The following is a 21683-nucleotide window of genomic DNA, read 5'->3' as shown; positions in this document are numbered from 1 at the left end:
CGTCTACGCATAACTACTATATGCGTAGTTATATTATAACTACGCATATAAGTAGTTATGCGTAGATACGTCTACGCATAACTACTATATGCGTAGTTATATTATAACTACGCATATAAGTAGTTATGCGTAGATACGTCTACGCATAACTATTATATGCGTAGTTATATTATAACTACGCATATAATATAAGCGTAGTTATTATTATATGAATAACTACGCTTCATATAAAAAGCGTAGTTATTAAGCTTTTTATATGAATTGCTCTAGTCTAAATAAAACCTGATGTCATCTAATAACTCACAGCAAGTTTTTACAGACTTGAAAAAAAAAATCTAAACAAACACATAAATAAACATGACCCAGATTCACAGCGAGGCTTTGAATGGGTCCAAGTGGTGAACGGTGAACATGAATGAGTTCAGGTTTGGACTGTGAGCTGAACTTTGAGCCAGTTCTTGTGAACCGTGAACAGGCCCAACAGTGGCCACATTAAAACACAAACAAGTCCCCACTGAGTGGACGCATTGTTGTGCTGTCACGCAACTGACCAGTTTAACATGTGATGGAGCATACAGCAGCAAAACACGCATCAGGCTGTACGGCAGGCCGTCGTAGCATAAAATCAGCTTCAACATTTCAGATGTCCGAAACTGGTTTATGACAACAAACTAGTTATAATATGCTTAGTCATAAATCATAAACTTATACCCCTATTTATTCAGTTAAAGTCGTAATGCTACAAGAATAAAGTCATAATATTATGACAATGAAATGCTAATAATGTGAGAATAAAGTAGTATATTAGAATAAAGTAGTATATGAGAATGAAGTAATACAAAAAGTTAATATAAGAATAAAGTCAAAATATGAGTCAAAAGTCGGAATATTACGAGAATAAAGTCTTATTATGAGAATAAAGTCAAACGAAAAATGTCAAAATAATACAGGAATAAAGTCATAATATGAGAATAAAGTTGGAATATTATGACTTTATTCTCATAATACCATGTCTATATTCTCATAATGTTAAAAACATTCATCATGGACCTAGTACTCTGCCGTAGAACATTTTAATTCCAGTTTATTTTTTAAATGGAAGTGTCTCTTTTCCAGCTCTGCGTTTTGCAGTAAGCCCTTCAACCTCGTTCACATCAACACCTCCAACGCTGCAGCAGAAAATGCCATCGCTCTCCTCAGCTTCAGTCGCTACGACCCGAAAGTCAAGGCAGAGCGAGAATCAAAAGTTTCTGGAGACGCAAAAGTGAGCCGAGGAGTTTGGAAGTGAAATGAAGAAGAACGACGTGTGAAGGAGGAAGACGGGACACAGATCTGATAGTCTGACCTTTCTAACCCTGACCCTGACGACCTGTTAGCTGCAGAGGTCAGCGTTTTATTTTTCTGACTCACCGACTGTAATCTACTTCCTTTGATTTGTTTGGCGGCTGTTTGAAGTTTTCCATGTCGCGCCACAGAAAACTCGCTTTTTATGTACAAACCTGAAGCTGACCTCCATTATTACCTGCAAGGAAAACCGAATCAGAGGTGACGGAGTTAAACTTGAGAGTTGTGTAAAAGCAGCGAGTTTAAAGAGGAAATAAGCCGCGCAGCATCGATCGATTACTGTAGGGCTTTTTTCCTTCCAGAGAGTGGACAGCCTCAGCGCTCCAATTCATCTTCCTTCTGTGTTCTCCAGGAAGGTCAAAACCCGGAAAATAGGCTACACACCAGGCATTCTGTCACCAGACACCCTTCACCTGCTTCTCAACACCAAGAAGTCGAACACAACTGGGACAAAACCAAAAATACCCCAGGTGGAGCGAAGCAGCAGCAGCAGCTGCAGCACGGCGGTTCGCATTCATTCTGCATTTAAGCTGCATCTGTTGTCCTTTCAGAGGAAACAAAAGACTACGACAAGTTAACTTTGGTTGTTCTTAGATCTGGACATTTGGTACTTGTTGTTGTAGCAAAGCTAATTAAATGTCCAACTGCTTCACTACGTCCATTTCTGCAAATTAGAGGCAAACATTTGCTGGTTTCTAGGTGAGTAATTTGTGCTGCAGGGCTGCAATTAACTAGTATTTTAGTAATCGATTAATCTAGATAATCGGCTAATCAGATTTTAATCTATTGACACATTCTGCTGAATTTTCAATTAACCACTTTAGACTTTCTGTAGAATACTAAATTATAAGAATCATATGAAGAATTAAACTATTTTTTAAATAACAAAATAAAGATTTATTGCCTAAAATACAATAACAGCATTGATTTAGTGAAGCTTAACTTTGCAGATATTTATCTGAAATACAAAACACACTTAGTAAAATTTTTACTTAATATCTGCTGAGTGTGCAGTTTCATTTTTTAAAATCGATTAATTGATTAATAAATTAGCTGACGATTATTTCAACAATCGATTAATCATGATTCGTCCGATTAATCATTTCAGCCGTAGTCTGCTGATATTGTTGTCAGTCCTACACTGAAAAAAAACTGAATACTGAATGGTAAGATTATTGCATTCAATCTTTTTAACTTGATGACTTCTATAGAAATATTAAATTAATTTCCAATTACAATGCACTTAAAACGGCTTAGAAAAGGTCATTTTTTCACATTTTTTAATTGAAATATCAAAATTTTACATACATCTGTGACATTTTGACTTGACAAAATACCAATTCAAGATATTAATGTCATTCTGACCAGTCAGAATGCTGAAGATATCAGATATAAATATCTTACTTTTAACAAAAATAACTAAGTAAAAAATCCTAAAAAATTAAAATGAATTATTTTTATATTTAACACCATAAGATTCAGCAGTTCTACTATTTGTCATTTCCTGTTGCAGACAATTACATGATTTTTCTTTACTCTTAGTAATAAACTAAATCTTACTGCAGTTTTCACTCATCAGACACATCAGGAAGGTTAAAGCCAACAGAAAGACAAACACGGAACATCAGAGCGCTTGTAGTAGATATAATACAGTATAACATAGTAATAACTGGACACCTGCCAGATGGGAAAGAACAGGACTTGAAAGGACATTTGAGATACACACACACGCACACACACACTTTGACAGAGGAAACCAGATGAATATTCAAATGAAAAGAATCAATATTTCCATTTAAAGGTCTGTTTCCTTTTCTCCAGGTCACATCAGACTGAACGACGAGCCGCTGCCAGAGGAATAAATCTGATCCAAACATTACTGTGAGGTCAGTTTGGAAATGTTATAAACATCACACTGATCAATATGCAATAATTCAACGGCTCCAAAACATAAAGCTTAATATAAATACACACTTCTTTACCTTCTAACTATTTTTATGTTGCATTAAAGTCACCAAACTTATTGCAGGAAGTCTGGTACTTGCATATTAAACTTAAATGCATTGCAGATCAAGCAGTTCTTCTTTGTGATTTGCCACACAAAATCACTTTGAGGTCAGTAAGCACAACCTGTTTTACTCCAGAACAGATAAGACACACTGTTGTTTTTTTTCCATCAAATTAAAGGCTTTTAAGTGCGCCTCATAGTCCGGAAAATACGGTAACTCATTCTTTGGTTACCTAGAAACTAGGGGTGCACCGATTGCAGTTTTCTGGCCGATTGGCAATAACCGATTTTTAAAAAAGCCTAACTTACCGATTCCGATTTCGGTCGATACCATTTTTTTGTCTGAAATGTTGCTTGATACATGAGGGAAGTTGCTGAATTGGCAACAATGGGGCGACGATTGTTAACTGTAAATGTGCAGACATGAGCTGGTCGGCCGGTTTGTCAGTCAAACCTCTCCCATGGGAGAAGAGAAAGGCGCAGTGGTTGAGTTTTAGACCTCTGCTGAGGTTGATAACACTGGTGGATAAGCTCGGCTTCTCAAGTAAAAATCGCCAGATCTCCCAGAATTAAGGAAATCGGCAGTGATAAATCGGCTGGCCGATAAATCGGTGCACCCCTACTAGCAACGACCTGTTGAGTAATTTGTAACAGTTTCTGGTTTCGCCACCATGGCTCATAGCTGCTTAAAAATAAACATCAGTGCAACCAACTGCTTTATAATAAATTGTCTATACAGCACAGACTGAACCCTCAACCTCATCTTTCATCCCAATATTACTGAAAATCTGAGCCAGACATTGTGTAAACTACCCGAATGTTTAATTCAAGCAGCTCAAATCTAAAATAGTTCAAGGTTACCCAAGAAGCACATCAATTTTCCTCACTGGGATGCAAAAAGAAGCACAGACCGAAGATATGGAGCACATGAAGATAGTGAGAAATCTCCATGGGTAATATAAATGTGTGTGTTCACGTGTCTGCTCTCTTTACATTCCATTTCCACCGTCCACAGTGTCCAAATAAACCGTCAACCCTGAAATGGCTGATAAAGTGTGTGTTCATGTGTGTGTAAGTCACAATATTTGCCCTGTGTTATTGCAGCTCTGAGGCCACAGTTTCTTCTATAAACACCCAGCTGTGAATTATTCAATAAATAAACACATTCAGGACCTCACACACACACACATTTCAGACAAAACATTTTTTATATGAATGGTGGATATGTAAAAATACACACACCTGTCGAGCGATAACAGTTGATATCTCAATTCTAGCATAAAAGACAAGCATATACACACACACACACACACACACACAGAGAGAGAAACACACATTAAAAAAGCGTTGAAAGGGGATGGGAAAGCTGACGGACTGAATTAACTTTGGAAACACACCCACCTACACACACACACACACACACACACACACACCATTTCATTTAGTCTCTGGTTTAGTGGATTTGGCTGCTGGTCAAGTGCAAAGCAATATAGAAGATGTCACTAAAACAAATGATGCGGTGACACCTATGGCACAAATACGGTACTGCAGGAAAGCTCAATTAGATCACAATATTTGATGTCCATCACCATTAGCTCCTTCAGGGAAAATTACTTTAAAATCCACCATTATGTCCTAAATCAAATTATTTCACAAGTCAGCACCTGCATTTTATGCAAAATGTTAGGTCTGAAACAAATAATCATTGAATTGTTGAAATAATCGTCAACTAAGCCAAAGTTTCCCTTCGATTGCAGCTTCCAGTTCCACCTAATTTTCCACAACAGGGTTGAGTATCTTCAGTTTGCTATACATAGTTCTCATGTGACGTCACTTCCGGGGACTTTATCGCTGACAGCCACCTTGATAGGTATCCATTTCTCTTATGACAACCATGGAGTTACTGATGATATTCTGTATCTCATACTCTTGCACATTGGCCAAAAGTATCAATATATTTTCTTTTTGTTCGTCTGGAAGAAATGATGCGTCTATGCTATGCTCTGCATTTGCTTACCAAGATGGCGGTTCAGAGGCACTGATCACTTCCGGTTCAGACTTGTAGGAACTATGTATAGTTTAAAAACTACAATACTTAGACTCTTCAAACCTGGACTAGATTGTTCTACACAAACAGTAGATTCATTCAAACTCAGTTTGAGATGCAAAACTGTGCTTAAATCGCCCATCAAGTAAAGGTTTCACAAATCACAAACTGGATTTTAAATGTTCTGGTGGTTGTGTACAACGAATCAGTTCATGAGTCTGAGCGATTTGAACTAGAAGAGATTAAAGACGCTCAAGGTAGTGAAAAATTAGGTGGAATCGGCCTTTAGCCATTTCCCCAACCAACGGGAAGCCAACTTCAGCTCCAACAAAAGCTTAACATATAACCTTTATTTTTCAACAATTCAACCCACAACATCTCAGCCAGAGCTGGTTAATATAAACAGCTGTAAAAAATAAAAGGATCAGCTTACCTCTAATGATGACTCTGAGTCCGAAAAGATGAAGTGTAGAGTCCGGTGTTCATGTTTCGGTGCTAATCACTTTTGTTGTTATCTCTCTTCATTTTCTTCATTAGCAGTGAGCTAGAAGATGTAGCGATCCCATTTGTTTAACAAGTGGGAAAACTGGTTAAAACCAGCTTTATTCTTGTTTAAACGCAAGTAGCTAAGACTTTGTTAGAGGATAACTGGCAAACGGTTAGCTAGCCGCCATCTTTGCTAACCACAATGGCGTCGAGAATAAAAACAGCGATTTTACACCAGATTCTGTTTTCGACAGATGCCTTGCCATCAGAGGGCGCTGTCATTGAATTAATATTTTTAATGTCACGGTCTATGTCTGAAAAACCGATATTTACCAGATATATTTAATTTGTTACAGCCCACAATGCGTTTTTGTTAAATTTGATCATTGGATTGTTCCACTGCTCTTTGTTATTAACACTGATCTTCACGTTTTTTAACCTCTTTTGTATAACGATACTGTCCTTTTTCTGTGGGGTAAATACTGACAACAAATGAAATACAGATTACACCATGAACGCAAATCATTTAATAATTAATGTTGAGAAAACAGAATGCATGTGTTTTTACTCACCTATCCAGTCCCTTTACTTTTTCTAGGCAATTATTTGCCCAGAGCAACAACTTACAAATATCTGGGATTTGTTGATTCTCACCTTACAGTGAACATGTTCAGAATATATTAACATATAATTCAGCTTGGGGTTTGGCACAAATGAACCCTTTAAGGGTCATTTGAATTGCAAATACTTTTTAAATAATGACAGGTTGGCTTTAGATAGATTTTTCCCTAAATAAATGAAGACACAATTACAATACAGTTCTGTTTTTTAATTCAAGTTAACTTTCTGATAAAGTTTGTTTGATTTAAAATTTAAGACAAATTGCAAAAATCCCGTCGGTATTTTAAAGGAACTTGCCGTTTGTGAACTTGAAGTCTGACTCCACCTAGTGGTCAAAAAGGACGCTGCATCATAACTTTAAAAGGCTAAATTCAATAGTTTTGAAACCAATTAAAACCAAGTTATCTTACAAAAAACAATCTTCTATAACCACAGAAACTGAGGCAACATACTGACACACTTTATTTCATCCAATGTTTGCAGAGTTTCAAATAGTTCCAGCTCCAGTACATCAACACCAGCATCTTACTCCAGAGTAAAAATCTCGTAAAAATACACACAAAAATGCAACAGCTGAGGTCAAACACACACACCTTAAATAGCAGCGTCTGTACAGCGCACAAAAACAGACTTAAATGAAACAAATTAATGTACCTAAAGGTCCAGCTCTCAGGAATTTACTGGTATGAAAACAGCGAATAGGAAAAGAACGAGTCGCTTTGTCAGGAGACGAAAAATATGACAAAAGTTTCACAACTTTAAAGTGAAAGTTTGCTTTCTAGACTCAGACCTCAGTTTTCATTTCCCAAGAAGTTTCATTTACAATCAGAAAACCATTAAAAATGCATCTTTTAAAAGAAAGTAGAATTAGATTGTACTTGATTTTCATTCATAAATTATTTAATCTCATCTTTCTGTCGGGATTTCAGATTCACGTCACATAAATTTGGGGCAAAACTGAGTTTTTTTCAACAGAACCATGATCTTAATCACACAAGCTGACACCAACTTTTGTTTAAATAAGTCACTGAAGACTCTTGTTGTGTAATACTTTCATTAATTTAAAGGCTCCCAAATTTAAATGCCGTTCCTTCTGATTCGTGGACGTAGACATCAGGACAAATACCAAAAAGGTACTTTTAAATTAAAACCATTTGCCATGAAGTCCTAAAACAACGATAACATCCTGGCTTAAAGGACCTTAAAACTCTAACAGGAAGTGCTTGTTCAGCACATTTCCTGTTTAGACGATGCTGCAGATTGTTTGAAGGAGGCAGGAGAATCCAGAGGGAAACCCGGCGGCTCACAGCTCCGTTTTCTGCCCAGAAAGAGGCACCTCAGGCTGGATCTCCTCATCCGACGTCTGCCCTCCATCAGACTTCTCCACCGGAGCTTTGCTCTTTTTCTTCTTCTTCACTTTCTTCTCCTTTTTTTTCTTCTTGGTCGTCTTCTCTCCGTCTGGGCTCCCGTCTCCCTTCTCTCCTCCTTTCTTGCCTCCCTTCTTCTTTTTCTTCTTCTTGTCCTCTGCAATCGCTGCCTGGTCTCCTTTCTTCTTTGGAGTCCAGTTCTCATCCAGGCAGGCTGGATGGATGGATGGATGGATGGATGGATGGATGGATGGATGGATGGATGGATGGATGGATGGATGGATGGATGGAGTGAGCGAAGGTGTGAAAAGGAACAAAATTAGAGACAAAAATGTTTAACATAGAAACAAGGAAGAGGAAAAAATGTTGGAGCTTAATTTTAAAGTTATTCATTGAACAGTTAAAGGCCGAATCCATTAAGTCTTAAAGTTAATGTTTGGATGATCAAAGTCTTATTGTGTAATTTAACAAAAACTAAACAAAGATAAGGATTCATGGAGGTAGAATCCAAGAATAAAGTCGTAAAATAACCTGAATGAAGTTGTAATTTACAAGAATAAAGTCAGGAAATGAGAATAAAGTCCTAATCTTATGAGAATAAATGAAGAATAAAATCAGAAAAGTACCTGAAACAACAACATAAGATGTTTAAATTCAATAAATTTTAAGGTTTTCTTCATTAAAACAGCAGAAGTTGATGCTTGGGCGATTATTGCCCACATCGTGTAATTTAACAGAAACTGAACTGAAATAAAGATGAATAAATGTCGAACAATCTGGTTACACCATCAGTTTCTATCATCTGCACAGCCTCCAGTCAAATTAATGATGTAATTAATTATACTGCATTCTGGGCAATAAAATGATGCTGTTCTTGCTTAAAAAAGGAATCTAATCATTTTTTTTATTTAGATTTTTTTAAATATTCATTTTTAATGGGTAAAAAAGCTTAGAAGAAAAAAAGCTTATTCAATAACTGAAGTAATCTGAAGTAGCAGCTCGAGAAATGACTGGGCAACATCCAAGCATCTGCTTCTATTCTAACATAAACACTTATTGGTTCCCTTTTTCTCAAATAAATAATATTAAATATATTTAAATTAAAGAACCAAAAGAAATTAGATGTAAAATTTTTACCAGAAACACAATAAAAGTTATGTTTTTGAATGAAACATTTGATAATTATGGAAAAGGGGGAATAAAATGTAGTCCTAATGACAAACTAAAACAAAAAATATTCTGAGTGAAGTTGTTAGATGGATCTGCAGCCTTCCCTTTAAATCAAGCGCAGCTCACTTTAGTGCTAATAAGACAGAGAGAATATTTATTTTGCTGCTGCATCAAAGAAGCAACAACTGGTGAAAATGTGAACTGAAGTCAGAACGAGCTCTGGAGGTTTTCGTGCTCGGGTTTCCAGTGGAGGATTTTCCTGGATCAGATGTTTTTTGGCTCTGGTCGCTGCGTATAAATAAACTCCTGAGAACCGGCGGCTCGCCGCTCCCAGAATGCATTTCAGTTTCACGTGTTTCTGCTGCTCAAACACAAACAGAGCAGAGAAACATTTAAGGTCCAGCTGATCTGTTCTTGTGAATTTGTTTTTATTTCACATTTCTCTGCGCACCAAACAAGGTGTTCTGAAAAAAAAAAAGCATTTAAAGTCACAAAATCTGCAAACTGAGGAACTTTTTAAGGCAAGTGGAAATAAATTATAACTTTTCTCCTGTTAATAAGCTCCTTTAAAGTCGGGAATGCTGAAAAAGAACAAGAAGAATGTGGTGTGAACTCGGGCCAGACGGGGTTTTTAACCTCCGTTATGAGCGACCCTGCCAGTGGAAACATTTCTCCAGTTTGAGGAGCTGAGCGAGATTTCTAAATCCAGAACAGCCGAAGGGAAAACATTCAGTCAGCAGAAGAACAAACAACAACCTGAGAGCATTCTGAGTGTGTTCACCTTTGTCTCCTCCTTTCAGGACGTGTTTCTCACACAGGTAGGTGGTCAGGTCTTCCTCCTGGTTCCCTTTGTACCAGTCTTCAATCACGTCCTCGTACTCTTCCACCATCACGTCACACTGGGAAACGCACACACACGTCCACACACACACTGCTCTTTAAAAACGAGAACGGGGCGCGCCACTTTCAATTTGCAGTTTTCTCCGATTTGTTTTACCCACACAGTAAAGATGTCGTAACAAAATGAGAATAAAGTCGCAATAATACGAGAACAAGGTTTTAACAAAGTGAGAAGTCGTAGCAAAGCGAGAATTAAGTTTCAGAATTACCCGACTCAAGTTGTAATCTACAAAAGCCATGAAACGAGAATAAAGTCAAAGAATTACTAAACAGAAGTCATGATTTGCAAGAATAAAGTTATAGTAACAAAATGAAAGTCATGATACTTAATAAAGAAACAGATGTTGAAATAAGGAAAGCTGAGCATCTTATAGTTTCTGTAAGTTATCGGTAGCAGAACTTTGAAATGATTTTGTTTATTTCAAAGTAAGAACCAGATGGATTTGCTGAGCCTGATGACGCCATCGAAGCTTTTTTCACTTTAAAACAACTTTAATTTACAAAAAATATAAAAACCATCTCAGTCTGGTCCTAAAACGCTGTCGTCAATAACGCCCAGTCGTTTTTCGCATTTTATCAATATTGTATGTTCTGTTATTATTTCACCCTTTTAATTTAAATTTGACCCCGTTAATTCAAACGCAGCACATATGGAAAGAAGCAAAAACAAAACAACCACCTGTTTCTTGAGGTCGGCGACTTCAGCAGACGTCTCGTTCCAAAGTTCGTAGGGAATATCCATCACCACCTTCACTCCCTTGTGCACCAGGCCATGAAGGGTGGAGAACGTCTCCGACATGCCCTGCACACACACACACACACACACACACACACCTGATCAGGAATCATGGGAAACTGAACTTCTTAAGGACATTTTCTCTTCTCCAAATGAATTCAGACAAAAAAGCTCCAGAGATGAGAGGAGAAACATCTTAAAATTAAGTTTCATTTAAAACTCTTCCTGTTTGTCTAGAAAACATCCAGCATCCAGAAACCTGATCTGGATCAGGGGTCTCCAACCTGCGGCTCCGGAGCCACCACTGGTACTTTGGATCCTCCACAGAGACTCCAAATATCTTTGGCTAAAATTCACAAAGAACCAACTGAAGTTTTAAATGTAAATGAAATTATATCTCTATGAAAAGAGTAAATTTCTGACAAAAAACTCAAGACATTTTGACTTGAGCTTCAGAAATTTTCTAGGAAACACAAGAAAGCTTTTCAGTTTGAAAAGTTCAAAATTTGATTTTAAAAAAATCCTAAATTTTTTAAATCTTTAACTTTGAAATGTCAAACATCACAAAGAAAATGTTTTTATTTTATGTTTTCATTTATTCTAAATGATATTATTTTCGATAAATATATACACACACTCCAGACCTTGACCACACAGACAGTCTGACCTTGACCACACAGACAGTCTGACCTTGACCACACAGACAGTCTGACCTTGACCACACAGACAGTCTGACCTTGGCGAAGCGGTTGCTGCCGCTCCTCTCTTTGTGCAGGTTGTACTCCAGCAGCCTCTGGCACACGTTCTCCACAACCTCGATGAATCGCAAATCTCTGGAAAACGACAAAAAGACTCGGCTCAACTTGAGATAAACTTTTATCACTGCTGCGCTGCTGAAAGGTCAGAGGTCACGGCTGTCTGGTTTAGGCTTGGTTTACAGCTACCCTGAGCTGTAGGAGGAGAAAGAAATCGGATCGCTGTTTTTGTACCAAACCAACAACTTTCTCCCACATTTCTCTCCTCAGCCTTTTAGAGAAGGACCATTTTTGCCTCATAGAGTCGTTTTGTTTTCTTTCCTTCATATTTTCTGCACAGTTTGCATGTTTTTCTGCAACACGAACTGCATCTGAGGACTTTACCTAAATCATGTCCATCAGCAGATTGGTTGATTTTCTATTATACATGTGGGTCAGTAAATTAGCTTCATTTGTCAGAATAAAATACATTTTTAAAAAACATTTAAGCAGGTACTAAACATACTTTCATTAAAACCAGATTACTGTAAAAAAGTTTTTAACAGGTTTAATTTAATATTCTAATCTTATTAGGGTGCACCGATACAAAAATTTGGGCTGATATCGATAATTGATATTGACATTTCTGCTGTGTTTTATTTATTGAACCGATACCATATGTTAAAATAAGACTAATATCGTCTGATACCGAAGTTGTTTCCGATATATCATACATCCATAAATCTTATTCTATTGTTTTTATTTCACTTTGAACATAAAAACCAAAATAACTGACACAATTAATGGTTAAAACCTAGTTATAAATCTATAATTCCTTACTATTGGTGAAAAAGTTCCAAGTTACGAGTGAAATGATCTGCTAGTGGAGCAAGACGTTTTCTCATATTGTAAGTTATGAAAAAGGAAATATTGAACTTTCACTTGTAACTCCAACTTTTTCATCAACATTAAGAAATTATTGACTTAAAACAAGCTGCTACAGCTTGGTGAAAAGTTTGTTGTAACTTTATTTCCAGTGTATTAAGATATTTTCACTAGAAATTAGACCGAAATACTTGGTAATATTTGGTGTTTTTGAAGTGTAAGCTGCACCTGTGTTCACTGAAGCAGCAACAGAAATTGGTGAGTTGATGTCAATTATTAGAAATATCACCAAAAACTAAAGATCCAGCTTCAAACTAAGAAGAAAAACTAAATAATTATGCAAGTAAAACTGCTTACATTTCTCTGTACTTTTGCTCTACAAGCTGCTGCAGATAAAGTATCACTTCAGAAAGTATTTCCTGCAGCGCGGCCCGTTTCTATATCGAGTTCTTCCACAGGAACTGATCTGACCGGGTTCTCGTCCCCTGGTGCCAGAATCAAGGTCTCATTTCTGCTTTTCAACCCAACCGCTTCACTGAGAGCTGCAGAGAAACTTACGACTTGACGTATTTAACCGGTGGCGCTCCCTTCCCGTCTATGAAGTTGTAGTTGCTCTCGATGACCGCCTTCGTCTTGCCCGTCTCTTCGAAGGCCGACTTCATCTCGATGCTGACGAACTTGCAGACTGAAGCAGGAAAAGCCAAAACGTCACCGAGGGAGATTTCTTTCTGCAGCACAAACTGCAGAGCTTCAGCTGCTGCTTCCAGCCACAGTTTGAGCTCAAGTTTACTGTTTTATTAGCAAAAATAACAAATTCAGTTATGCATTTAGGTCTAAAATGATGGAGAATAAAATCTCTCTTTGGTCCAGAAAAAAAACAAGTCCAACTTTTCTATCTGTTACTGATTTAATCAAATAACAACGGATTTATTTACTTAATATTAAAACTTTATTTTTAAATTTAACTTGGATCTATTGTTTTAATGTACAGGTTGATCCTTAAGTAGTTTTAATTTATGTAGCTTTTATTCATTTGTTTAATATTTAATTTTAGCAAATGATTTACTCATCTAATTTATCCAGTTTAATACAGAAAAATATGAAAAAAGCAATTTAAAATGCATTTCTGATGCATTCCAGAATTTAATTTTTACTCCAGATATTCCAATTAAAGCTCCAATTATCATCAAAAGCCTTCAGATAAAATCTGACTTTACTATTATGACAATTTATGGACAGAAATATAGACAAAACAATAGGTTATTTGTCTTCAGATCACATGCAAACCTTCCAGGTTTTAGGTCATAACTGAGCTCTTGAACATAAACTTCTGAAATCAAAAATAATTTGTGAAATTCCAAACATTTTCCAACTCTGATAACTGATTTATCCTCAAACTACTATGAGAAAGCTGCTTAAATACATTTTTACATTAATAATACAGTATTTTTACAAAATAAATACACTTATTACTCTAACAGCAGCTATTATTGTTATTTATACGTTCTGTAAGTAAGATCCCTTCGGTAAAATTTATTTTTCATATGCATTTACAGATTCACTTTTTTGCTTGTACTTGCTCTGTAGGCAACTAATTCTTCTCATATTTTAAAATATAAACGTACAATTGTATTAAACATGTAACTGTGACCAAGATCTCGTCATTTGGGTCATTTTAAAAAGACAGATTCCTGAAATAGGACGAAAAGTAATGAAGAACAGTTCATAGCAGCGGCAAAAACAACAACAAATCCATGGAAATGAAGAATAGATCTCATGTCTGTAAATAAAGTAAACATCGGGACTGTTCGTGTGACTGAGGCCCAGCAGCGGACCGGATGACCCAGTGAGGAGCTTAAAATGACCCTAACAGCTGCTGAACTTCACTTTTACCTTCACATCTGTTAGGAAGATGAACCCAATCATCGTCTCCGTCCGTTTTAGCTGCTCCAACCGACAAAATTACGGCCAGAACCGACCAGTAAACCGCGAACATCATACCGTAAGTTGTCTTCAACTCCTTATCTCTACATAAAAGTCGTTTAAACCGTTAAAACGTGACTGGGTTACCCATTTCAGCCCAGTTTTCACATCCCTCTGCGGGTCATGATCACAGGTGTACAAAAAAATTCGTCTGCAGCCACTTCCGATAAGGGCGTTACGAACGTGACGCACGCCACAACTCGGACCAATCAGCGCCGAAGAAGTGGCAGCTGCTTGACCAATAAGAGGCAGATGAGGTCCAGAGAGAAGATATGACATGAGGTATCACTCTGCGCCCTTTTTTCGATATAACGCATAAAACAAATGTCAAAGACGAACGGAGTAAAAATACATAAACATTTAATATTTATTAAATATTTTTGTGTGTTATAAAATAGATCTATTTACGAATTTGCAGTAGCATTAGTTGTGTGTATAATATATAGCTTTTCTTTACTGTTTATCAATTATCAATTATTCATTGTTTTTTTAAAATAGCAACAAGTAAGTTATTTTTTGTTGTTCGAAAAGAGAAACGTGATTCAAAATCACGATTATCACACAATATAGTGTGCTACTTTAATTTAACTTCAGTCTTTGTAATTATCTGGCATTTGTATACATTTTCTCAATTTGTTGTGGATGATTTATATTTTTAAATGTCTGTTTATCTTTTTACCAGTAAAAAAAAAATACCGTTTAGTAAAAAATAAAAATAAAAATAAAAAATAAAAATAAAAAAAATCCTTCAAATAGTGACGCCTCCTGTTTGAATTCAGTAGTCTTGTAATTCCTAGATGTCTCCAGCAGGGGGCGCTATGTCCAAGTAGACGTGATTTCTGATGATTAATCACATCTGGCTGATAGAAGCAGACAAATAGCTGAACAATAACAGTATTTTTAAGAATAACTTGTCTGTGGCTAATAGAGACCAATGATCAAATTTTTCAGACTAAATCCTTACACCTGCAGCATTCTTCTAATGCAAATAGATTTGTATAGAACAAAATAAGAGCTGATCTGTTTAGATTATTACTAATCTAAAAAATAACTACACTGAACTGCTGTGATGACCTGGAGTTCCTTGCTAAACCACAAAGGAACCAGTTAAACATAAGATATTAATGAATGCAAATGAAAGTGGCATTTAGAGACGAGACTACAGCATCAGAAACAGTCTGCTGAATTGATCCAGCCTTTTTACTCCTAACTTTGGAGGCTTTCTCAACTTTATTCATATCTATTTTATATATGTTATATATATATATATATGCTTATATATATATATAAACTGCAATGGAAATAATTTTTGTGATCAACAGCTGGATGTTACTACTGGTGGAAACGACAAAGACGACAACAGGAAGTGGTAGGAGGATGATGGTTTGTTTTAGTTTTTTCTGACATTTTGGCTTCATCAGAGCTTTCTCAGCATCGCCCCATTTCATGAAAAGCTGTGTGTCAAACTTAAGATCCAGAGAAACCTCTATCAGTTTATAAATAGACTTTTCACTCTTATTTTTATTAAACATGGGGAACCAATATTTAGTTTTGTACCTTTTTGTCTTTGTTTTCATTTGTTGTTTTGCTTGTATTTCCTTCTAATTCATGTCAAGCACTTCAAACTGCATGGATGCTGAAAATTACCTTACCTTATTAGCAGAATATAGACAAAGATTTCCACATATTTGTAACTGAAACGCAGCTGCTAAGTCCACCATAAACTTAGACCAAAATGTTCTAGAGGAAGTTATGAAACCTACTGGGTCCAAATCGGGTCGAAAACCCGATCAGCAACAAAACAGCTGAAAAAGAAAAAAGAAATAAATTAAGGTAATTAATATATAAATAATCTAAACCAGAAATCAGAAATTTCCTGCTACTAGAAAAAAAAGACAAATGAAAAAAAAAATAAATTCATAAAGAAATGAATTTATTGGACATATTTGTATCATAATTTAGATAATATTTGGCTTTAATCTAAATGAATAATTAGACGTGTGTGTGTGTGTGTGTGTGTGCGTGTGTGTGTGTGTGAACTTTCAGCAGCAGTATAATGTGTTCCTGTGCTTGAATGTATTTGTTTGAACCCGGGTGTGTGTGAAAGAGAGTTTCACAGCCAGATAAGAGCGATTCTCAGCGGTTCAATAATAGTGCAGTTTTTCTAAGAGGTGCTTCAGTGTACTGCTGCCTGCCAAAAGGACAGTCAGCACACACACACACACACACACGCTGGTGCAGATCGGTGTGTGTCTCATAGCAGGACTTGACACTGAGTTGGTGGAGGGGAGGTTGATGTGGAGAGAGAAAGAAAGATGAAAGCTGGTTTTTATGCAGCCATGCAGCCCACACAACAGGCAAACCGGCGCTTTGTTGGACAAACTCTCATCTCTGCTGCTTTTCAGCTATTCCTCTAAAAACATAAAATAATACAGATTACATGGCAGCTTGTTGAAAAGCGCCGTCGCTCTGGTTGAACCAATAAGTGCTGAAATACAAGTGAACCACAAACATGATCTGAAAAGAAACACAGTCTTTGTTTGTGAACAAAGCTGCTTTTACGCAAACATACTGAAAATCTGTCTGCTTTAAAGTAATCTGCTGCAGCATTTGAGATGCTATTGAGATAAACTGTGAAAATTTACAGCAGCACCAATATAGACTGATGGGAAAAGCTGATTATTCAACCATCTTCAGCAGCTTTGGCCCTCTCTAGTGGTTTTCTCTCTTGGTTGAAGGAATCCAATATGGCCGCCAGGTAGAAAATATGTAATGAAAGTCTAAGTTTGTTTTCTGCTGCTTCAGTGCAAAACCTGTTTAGAAATACGTTATCGATAGCAGAGGTTAAACTCAAAACAGTTAGCATGTTCCGCTGATTAGCAACAAGAATCTGCTCAGTTTGGGTCCAACATTTTCCTCAGATCAGAGTTCTGGAAAATCAGGGTCAGAAAAGTCCAAATGTTTACATTTAGTACCTCATTTTCTTTTTCAGCTGCTCTGTGGCAGATTTGCTGCTCTGCCTGAAGATGCGGTTGTGGTTTTTGCATTATGTTGACCCCTCTGGGCCACCGTACCCATCAACTATCGCACTGTGATGGAGGTTATTTATGTTATTATGTTGTCACACTTTGCAGTCATTTAGTTGAGAATAAACCCATTTTTATACCAAAGTATGTGGTTCAGGTAGCTTAAGCCACAACAACAAAAACTACGATAGAGGTTATGATAAACTTGCTAACTTTGCTTTTGTTGTGGCTTTTTGTACCGACTTGAACTTTATCTTTCAAATGGTTACATATTTATTCTTAATGCTAGAGAGGAAAACAAAGTTTAAAGTTAAACAGGATTGTCTTTGTAACCTCTCGTCTATCAAATAAAGTGATTTTCTTTAAACTCAAATAGGTTCGAATTGTTTTGTTGCAGAAACTTTAACAAAATGTTTCAGGGTTGGGTGCTGGCCCAGAGCGCCCCGTATCAAAGGGGTGGCCACAGTGTCCTTTGTAGATTTTTCAGCTTAGAAACAAATGTATCACATTATCTCTATTTATTTTGACATTGTTAAGTTATTTTTCTGCGGCGTTAAACTTTTCTCTTGTAATCAAAACAAGTTTTTATTTGAAAATATGTCCGTACGTTGCTGCTTTGCAAGATTCACAAAATCAGACGGAGGAGGAGGCTCAGATAAATGCAAATATTGGCGCAACATTTCTAAAGAGGCAGCATTAATCCGCAGTAGAACAACAAGTTAAACTAAATGTATTAGTGTGTAACTTAGAGAAACGTGAATGAAAATTTACAGGCATATTAGATCATTTTAAATCATAGTTGATGTTTTATGTATCATTCTACCCTGTTGGTGTTTTTAGTTTTTTTATTTGCTCTTTTCTGCCAGAAGCAGCAGAAAGAAACGACTGGATGGAGTTACGGTCCCTTCCAGGCTCTAGAAATAACTCCAGCTACAGCTCTGGGTTTCTGATCGGAGCGGCCATTTTTTCTTTCACAACCACAAATCACACTGTAGCGCAGAAACGTATTTCCTCAAATTTTATGTCAGAGTTTTATGGATTGATGAGGTTTACAAAACCTGGTCACTTGCGTAAAACAAGTGTTTTAAATTAAAGGCACTTTTTATTCTTTGCTTTTAAGAAACGTATCAGTTTATAACAATTTTTGCTGAGTTAAAACAAAGGAAATAAAAGTAAACTTGAGTTTAGAGTCATATACAAGTATCTGCAATTTAAATTTTAATCACTTTTAAATAAAATCAACCCTAAATGTTGTTCCAAGCTTATTCTCTTTTTTTTGTGATTGTTTTCTTGACACAAAGAAAGAAGTGAAGTTAAACCCCACAAACAGTTTTCTAAGGATGCCTTTATTAAAGAGTCAACAACGTGCGCTAGCCGTCCAGTTCTAGAAAAATAACACAGTCATACATTCATTCATGTGGAAATCCGTAAAAACAAAGAAAAACAAGGACAGTTTTTATTCTTAAAGCTAAAAATCCCTTTAGTAGGTGAGAGGGGAACCTGAATGATGCCGTGTGCCGTATGTAGTGTGTGTGTGTGTGTGATGAACAGACGAGTCAAACTATTTCCCCGCTTTAAAAAATGAGAGAGAAAAAAAACATGAATACAAATGTAATCCATCTGGTTTTATGAAGCTGTTCGAGGCTCTTGTTGAAAATGACATTTTCAGGAATAAAAGATTTAAAATCTCATGACTTTTGTGCAAAACGCCAAACTGAAAAGTCACAGAAGACTTTGAATGATTTAAAAAACAAAATGTGTTTGAAATAGACTGGATATTTCAAAATTAATCAACGATCAGATGGATAAAGACTGGATCGACTGTTTATAAAATATGTTTACAATTTCGATCTGACGCAGCTGCCGCGTTTCCGGCGCATTTTGAATTGGAGCTTTACTGACACCTAGTGGATGGAGACTGTGCAGAGTTTCTAATTTGGTCAGATGAGCAGAACCGCTCCGGCTGGACACGTTTGTTCCTGGGATTTTATTCGTCTGTAAGTTCATTTTACTAGTTATTATTTCATAACATTGCATACAAACTTAATGTATTGTATAACATTTGACCAGGAAAGGTTTGTTCAGTGTTCTCCAACTGAAATTAAAAGCTAAGCTACATCGCTAGCTAAATGTAACATTTAGCTAACTATCGGTCCGGTTGCTTTCTGCGTTTTGTCTTGTTGACGCTTCGTTTGTGTTTTGTTACAGTTTTATAAAGAATAATTTATAGATGATTAATCCAGTCCTATAATAATAATCTGGATTATTTCTAGCTAGCTGTGTAGCTTTGTAAGAGCAAAACACTGTGAGGGCATCATAGTCGTGACATGTGAACTAGCCGCTAGCCACAAGTTGAAAATGGTGCAAATTTGACCAACTAAACAGAAAACAATTGATGCTTTCCTTTTAATAAGGCAACAGTCTACTGAAGCGTTAACACTGCAAAAACACAAAATCTTACCAAGTATTTAAGTCTCATTTCTAGTGCAAATATCGTATTACACTTAATATAAGAGAAAACAAACTTGGAGGCGACTTTTCAGCGATATAGGAGCTTGTTTTAAGTAAACAATTTCTTAATATTGATGAAAACGTTCCAGTTTTGTTGGCAGATAAATTTACCCACGTTAGACGTGAAATAATCTGTCAATGGATCTAACACTATTTAATCAATATTAAAGAAAAAACAAAGTCCTGTATCTTGCTGATAATATTTATTTTAAGTTAGTTTTGTCTTAATTCAAGTGCGCTAAGACATTTTCACTAAAAACTGGACTTAAACTACTTGGTAAGATTTAGTGTTTTTGCAGTTTTGACATGACTAAGTCTTGTAAGTGATTCCCATCCTGCCTTAATTTACAGTCCAACCTGCAGATTGGACTTGTAAGTAATTAATCTGCCTCGTCTCATCTGTGTGTTTCGACTCTTTCAATGTAAATTTTGATGTTTCTTCCCATCGTCATCTTCTCGTTTATCCCCGGCGAACCATCAGGACTAAATGTCTCAGCTGAACGGCGTCTAACCTGGATCCTGGAGAAGTGAAGTCGCAGAACAACACGAGTGCAGACGGTTGCATGCTAGCTGTGCACGAATCTAAATCAATCACCGTGAATCAGGACCTCAACAGAATCTAATCATGGGCTGTGAGTGGATCGATGCGCCTGCAGCGCCTGTACGGACCCACATGGCGAAACTGGAGCCCATTTCTCATGGTGATTGATTGTCCTCACTGCGCCAGAAAGTACAGTATTATTATATTTTTCTACATATTATGAACTAATGCCGTGGTAATAAGGGCTCCTCGTTTCAGCGTTAAAATCTCACCTCCCAGTTGTCTCTGAAACGTCCTGTAAGATCTACTGGTTCCCATCGCAGTGATCGATCAGAGATGATTGAAAAGCTGAGTCCTGTGGTGAAATGCAGTGGATGTTTGTTTGCTTTCATAAATCTTCATGTGTGTTACTGAGCAGCATGTCTGAGTGAAGCTCAACCAGAAAGGCCTCCATAACCTTCACTGGTTCACAGTAATCTAACAAAGTACCAATAAAGCGCTTTGACAAAGTGTTTGACCCAACAGATGTCAATCGTTCAGCTATAGAAAGAAAAAAGGGAGTAAATTCCTGCAAAAAGAAATTTTGAGGTTAATGTCAGAAATTTTCTACAAAAACCATGTAAATTTCTGAGTAAATGCCAAACATTTGCTTGAAAAAACTCAGAAATTTTGAGAATAAGCTTCTAAATGTATTAGAAAAAAAAGTAAACGTTTCCGAGTAAAAAGGTTTTACTTATGAAACTCCCAGTCAAAAATGTTTGCCTCTTGATGCAAGCTTTTCCAGAAAAATGAGATTCAACACAAACTGAGTTTTTTTTTCCCCAAGAAACTTTTCGACTTTTCAAATTCAGAAAGTTCCAAATATTTTCTAGAAAATTTCTGAGAATGAACTCAACATTTTGTTGGTTTTTATAGCAAATTTTTGACAAACATGCTACAACATGCTAGCAAGATAAAATCTATTATAAAATCTCGGATTTCTGTCTTTTAATCTGAGAATTCTGACTTTAATCACATAATTCTGACTTTTAATCTCAGATTTTTTACTTTTACATCCAAATTCTGTCAATCTCATAATTCTAACTGTTAACATCATATTTCTGACTTTTTAAAATCTAAATTCTGACCTTAATCCAGAATTCTGATTTCTTTCTTCAGAATTATGACTTTTAATCTCAGTTTTGACTTTTAATTTCATATTTCTGAACAGGTCGGAAACCTTTTTTTCTTCCAGTGGCCCTAATCTTCTCCCGTACTACCGGTACTTTATCTCCCATGAATAGTTATAGCACCATTCAGTTAAAGTAAAACTTGATGTTGGGTC

General features: G+C 36.4%; 1 protein-coding gene and 1 long non-coding RNA gene across 2 annotated transcripts in view; both read right to left on the bottom strand.

The window, feature by feature from the left end:
* Window positions 1–6083, bottom strand: part of LOC107838187 (uncharacterized) — a 42649-nt gene extending 36566 nt beyond the window's left edge. Inside the window, exon 1 of the long non-coding RNA XR_001664234.1 lies at window positions 5833–6083. This is a non-coding gene — a long non-coding RNA (uncharacterized LOC107838187). The remainder of the gene's footprint in view (window positions 1–5832) is intronic.
* Window positions 6084–6945: 862 nt separating this feature from the next.
* On the bottom strand, window positions 6946–14468 carry cnpy3 (canopy FGF signaling regulator 3). Its single transcript, XM_007568153.2, has 6 exons — window positions 14192–14468; window positions 12857–12983; window positions 11416–11512; window positions 10623–10745; window positions 9825–9942; window positions 6946–8087 (listed from the first exon to the last, which is right to left on the bottom strand). The coding sequence occupies exons 1-6, from the start codon at window positions 14295–14297 to the stop codon at window positions 7810–7812; spliced, it is 849 nt and encodes a 282-aa protein (XP_007568215.1). The 5' UTR covers window positions 14298–14468; the 3' UTR covers window positions 6946–7809.
* Window positions 14469–21683: the final 7215 nt, after the last annotated feature.

This window comes from Poecilia formosa, unplaced genomic scaffold, assembly GCF_000485575.1.
Source record: "Poecilia formosa unplaced genomic scaffold, Poecilia_formosa-5.1.2 Scaffold218, whole genome shotgun sequence".
NCBI classification, from domain to species: domain Eukaryota; kingdom Metazoa; phylum Chordata; class Actinopteri; order Cyprinodontiformes; family Poeciliidae; genus Poecilia; species Poecilia formosa.
The sequence above is the reverse complement of the archived record's forward strand: the minus strand, read 5'-3'. Positions and strand labels throughout refer to the sequence as shown.

Bases quoted from the DNA above. Each gene is read 5' to 3' on its own strand.
- cnpy3 (XM_007568153.2), bottom strand. From the start codon at position 14,297: ATGATGTTCGCGGTTTACTGGTCGGTTCTGGCCGTAATTTTGTCGGTT. The intron at 11,513-12,856 runs GTAAGTTTCTCT...GTCGTTTTCCAG, and splicing joins CCGGTTAAATACGTCAAGTC to AGATTTGCGATTCATCGAGG. The intron at 9,943-10,622 runs GTGGTTGTTTTG...TGCGTTTCCCAG, and splicing joins TCGCCGACCTCAAGAAACAG to TGTGACGTGATGGTGGAAGA.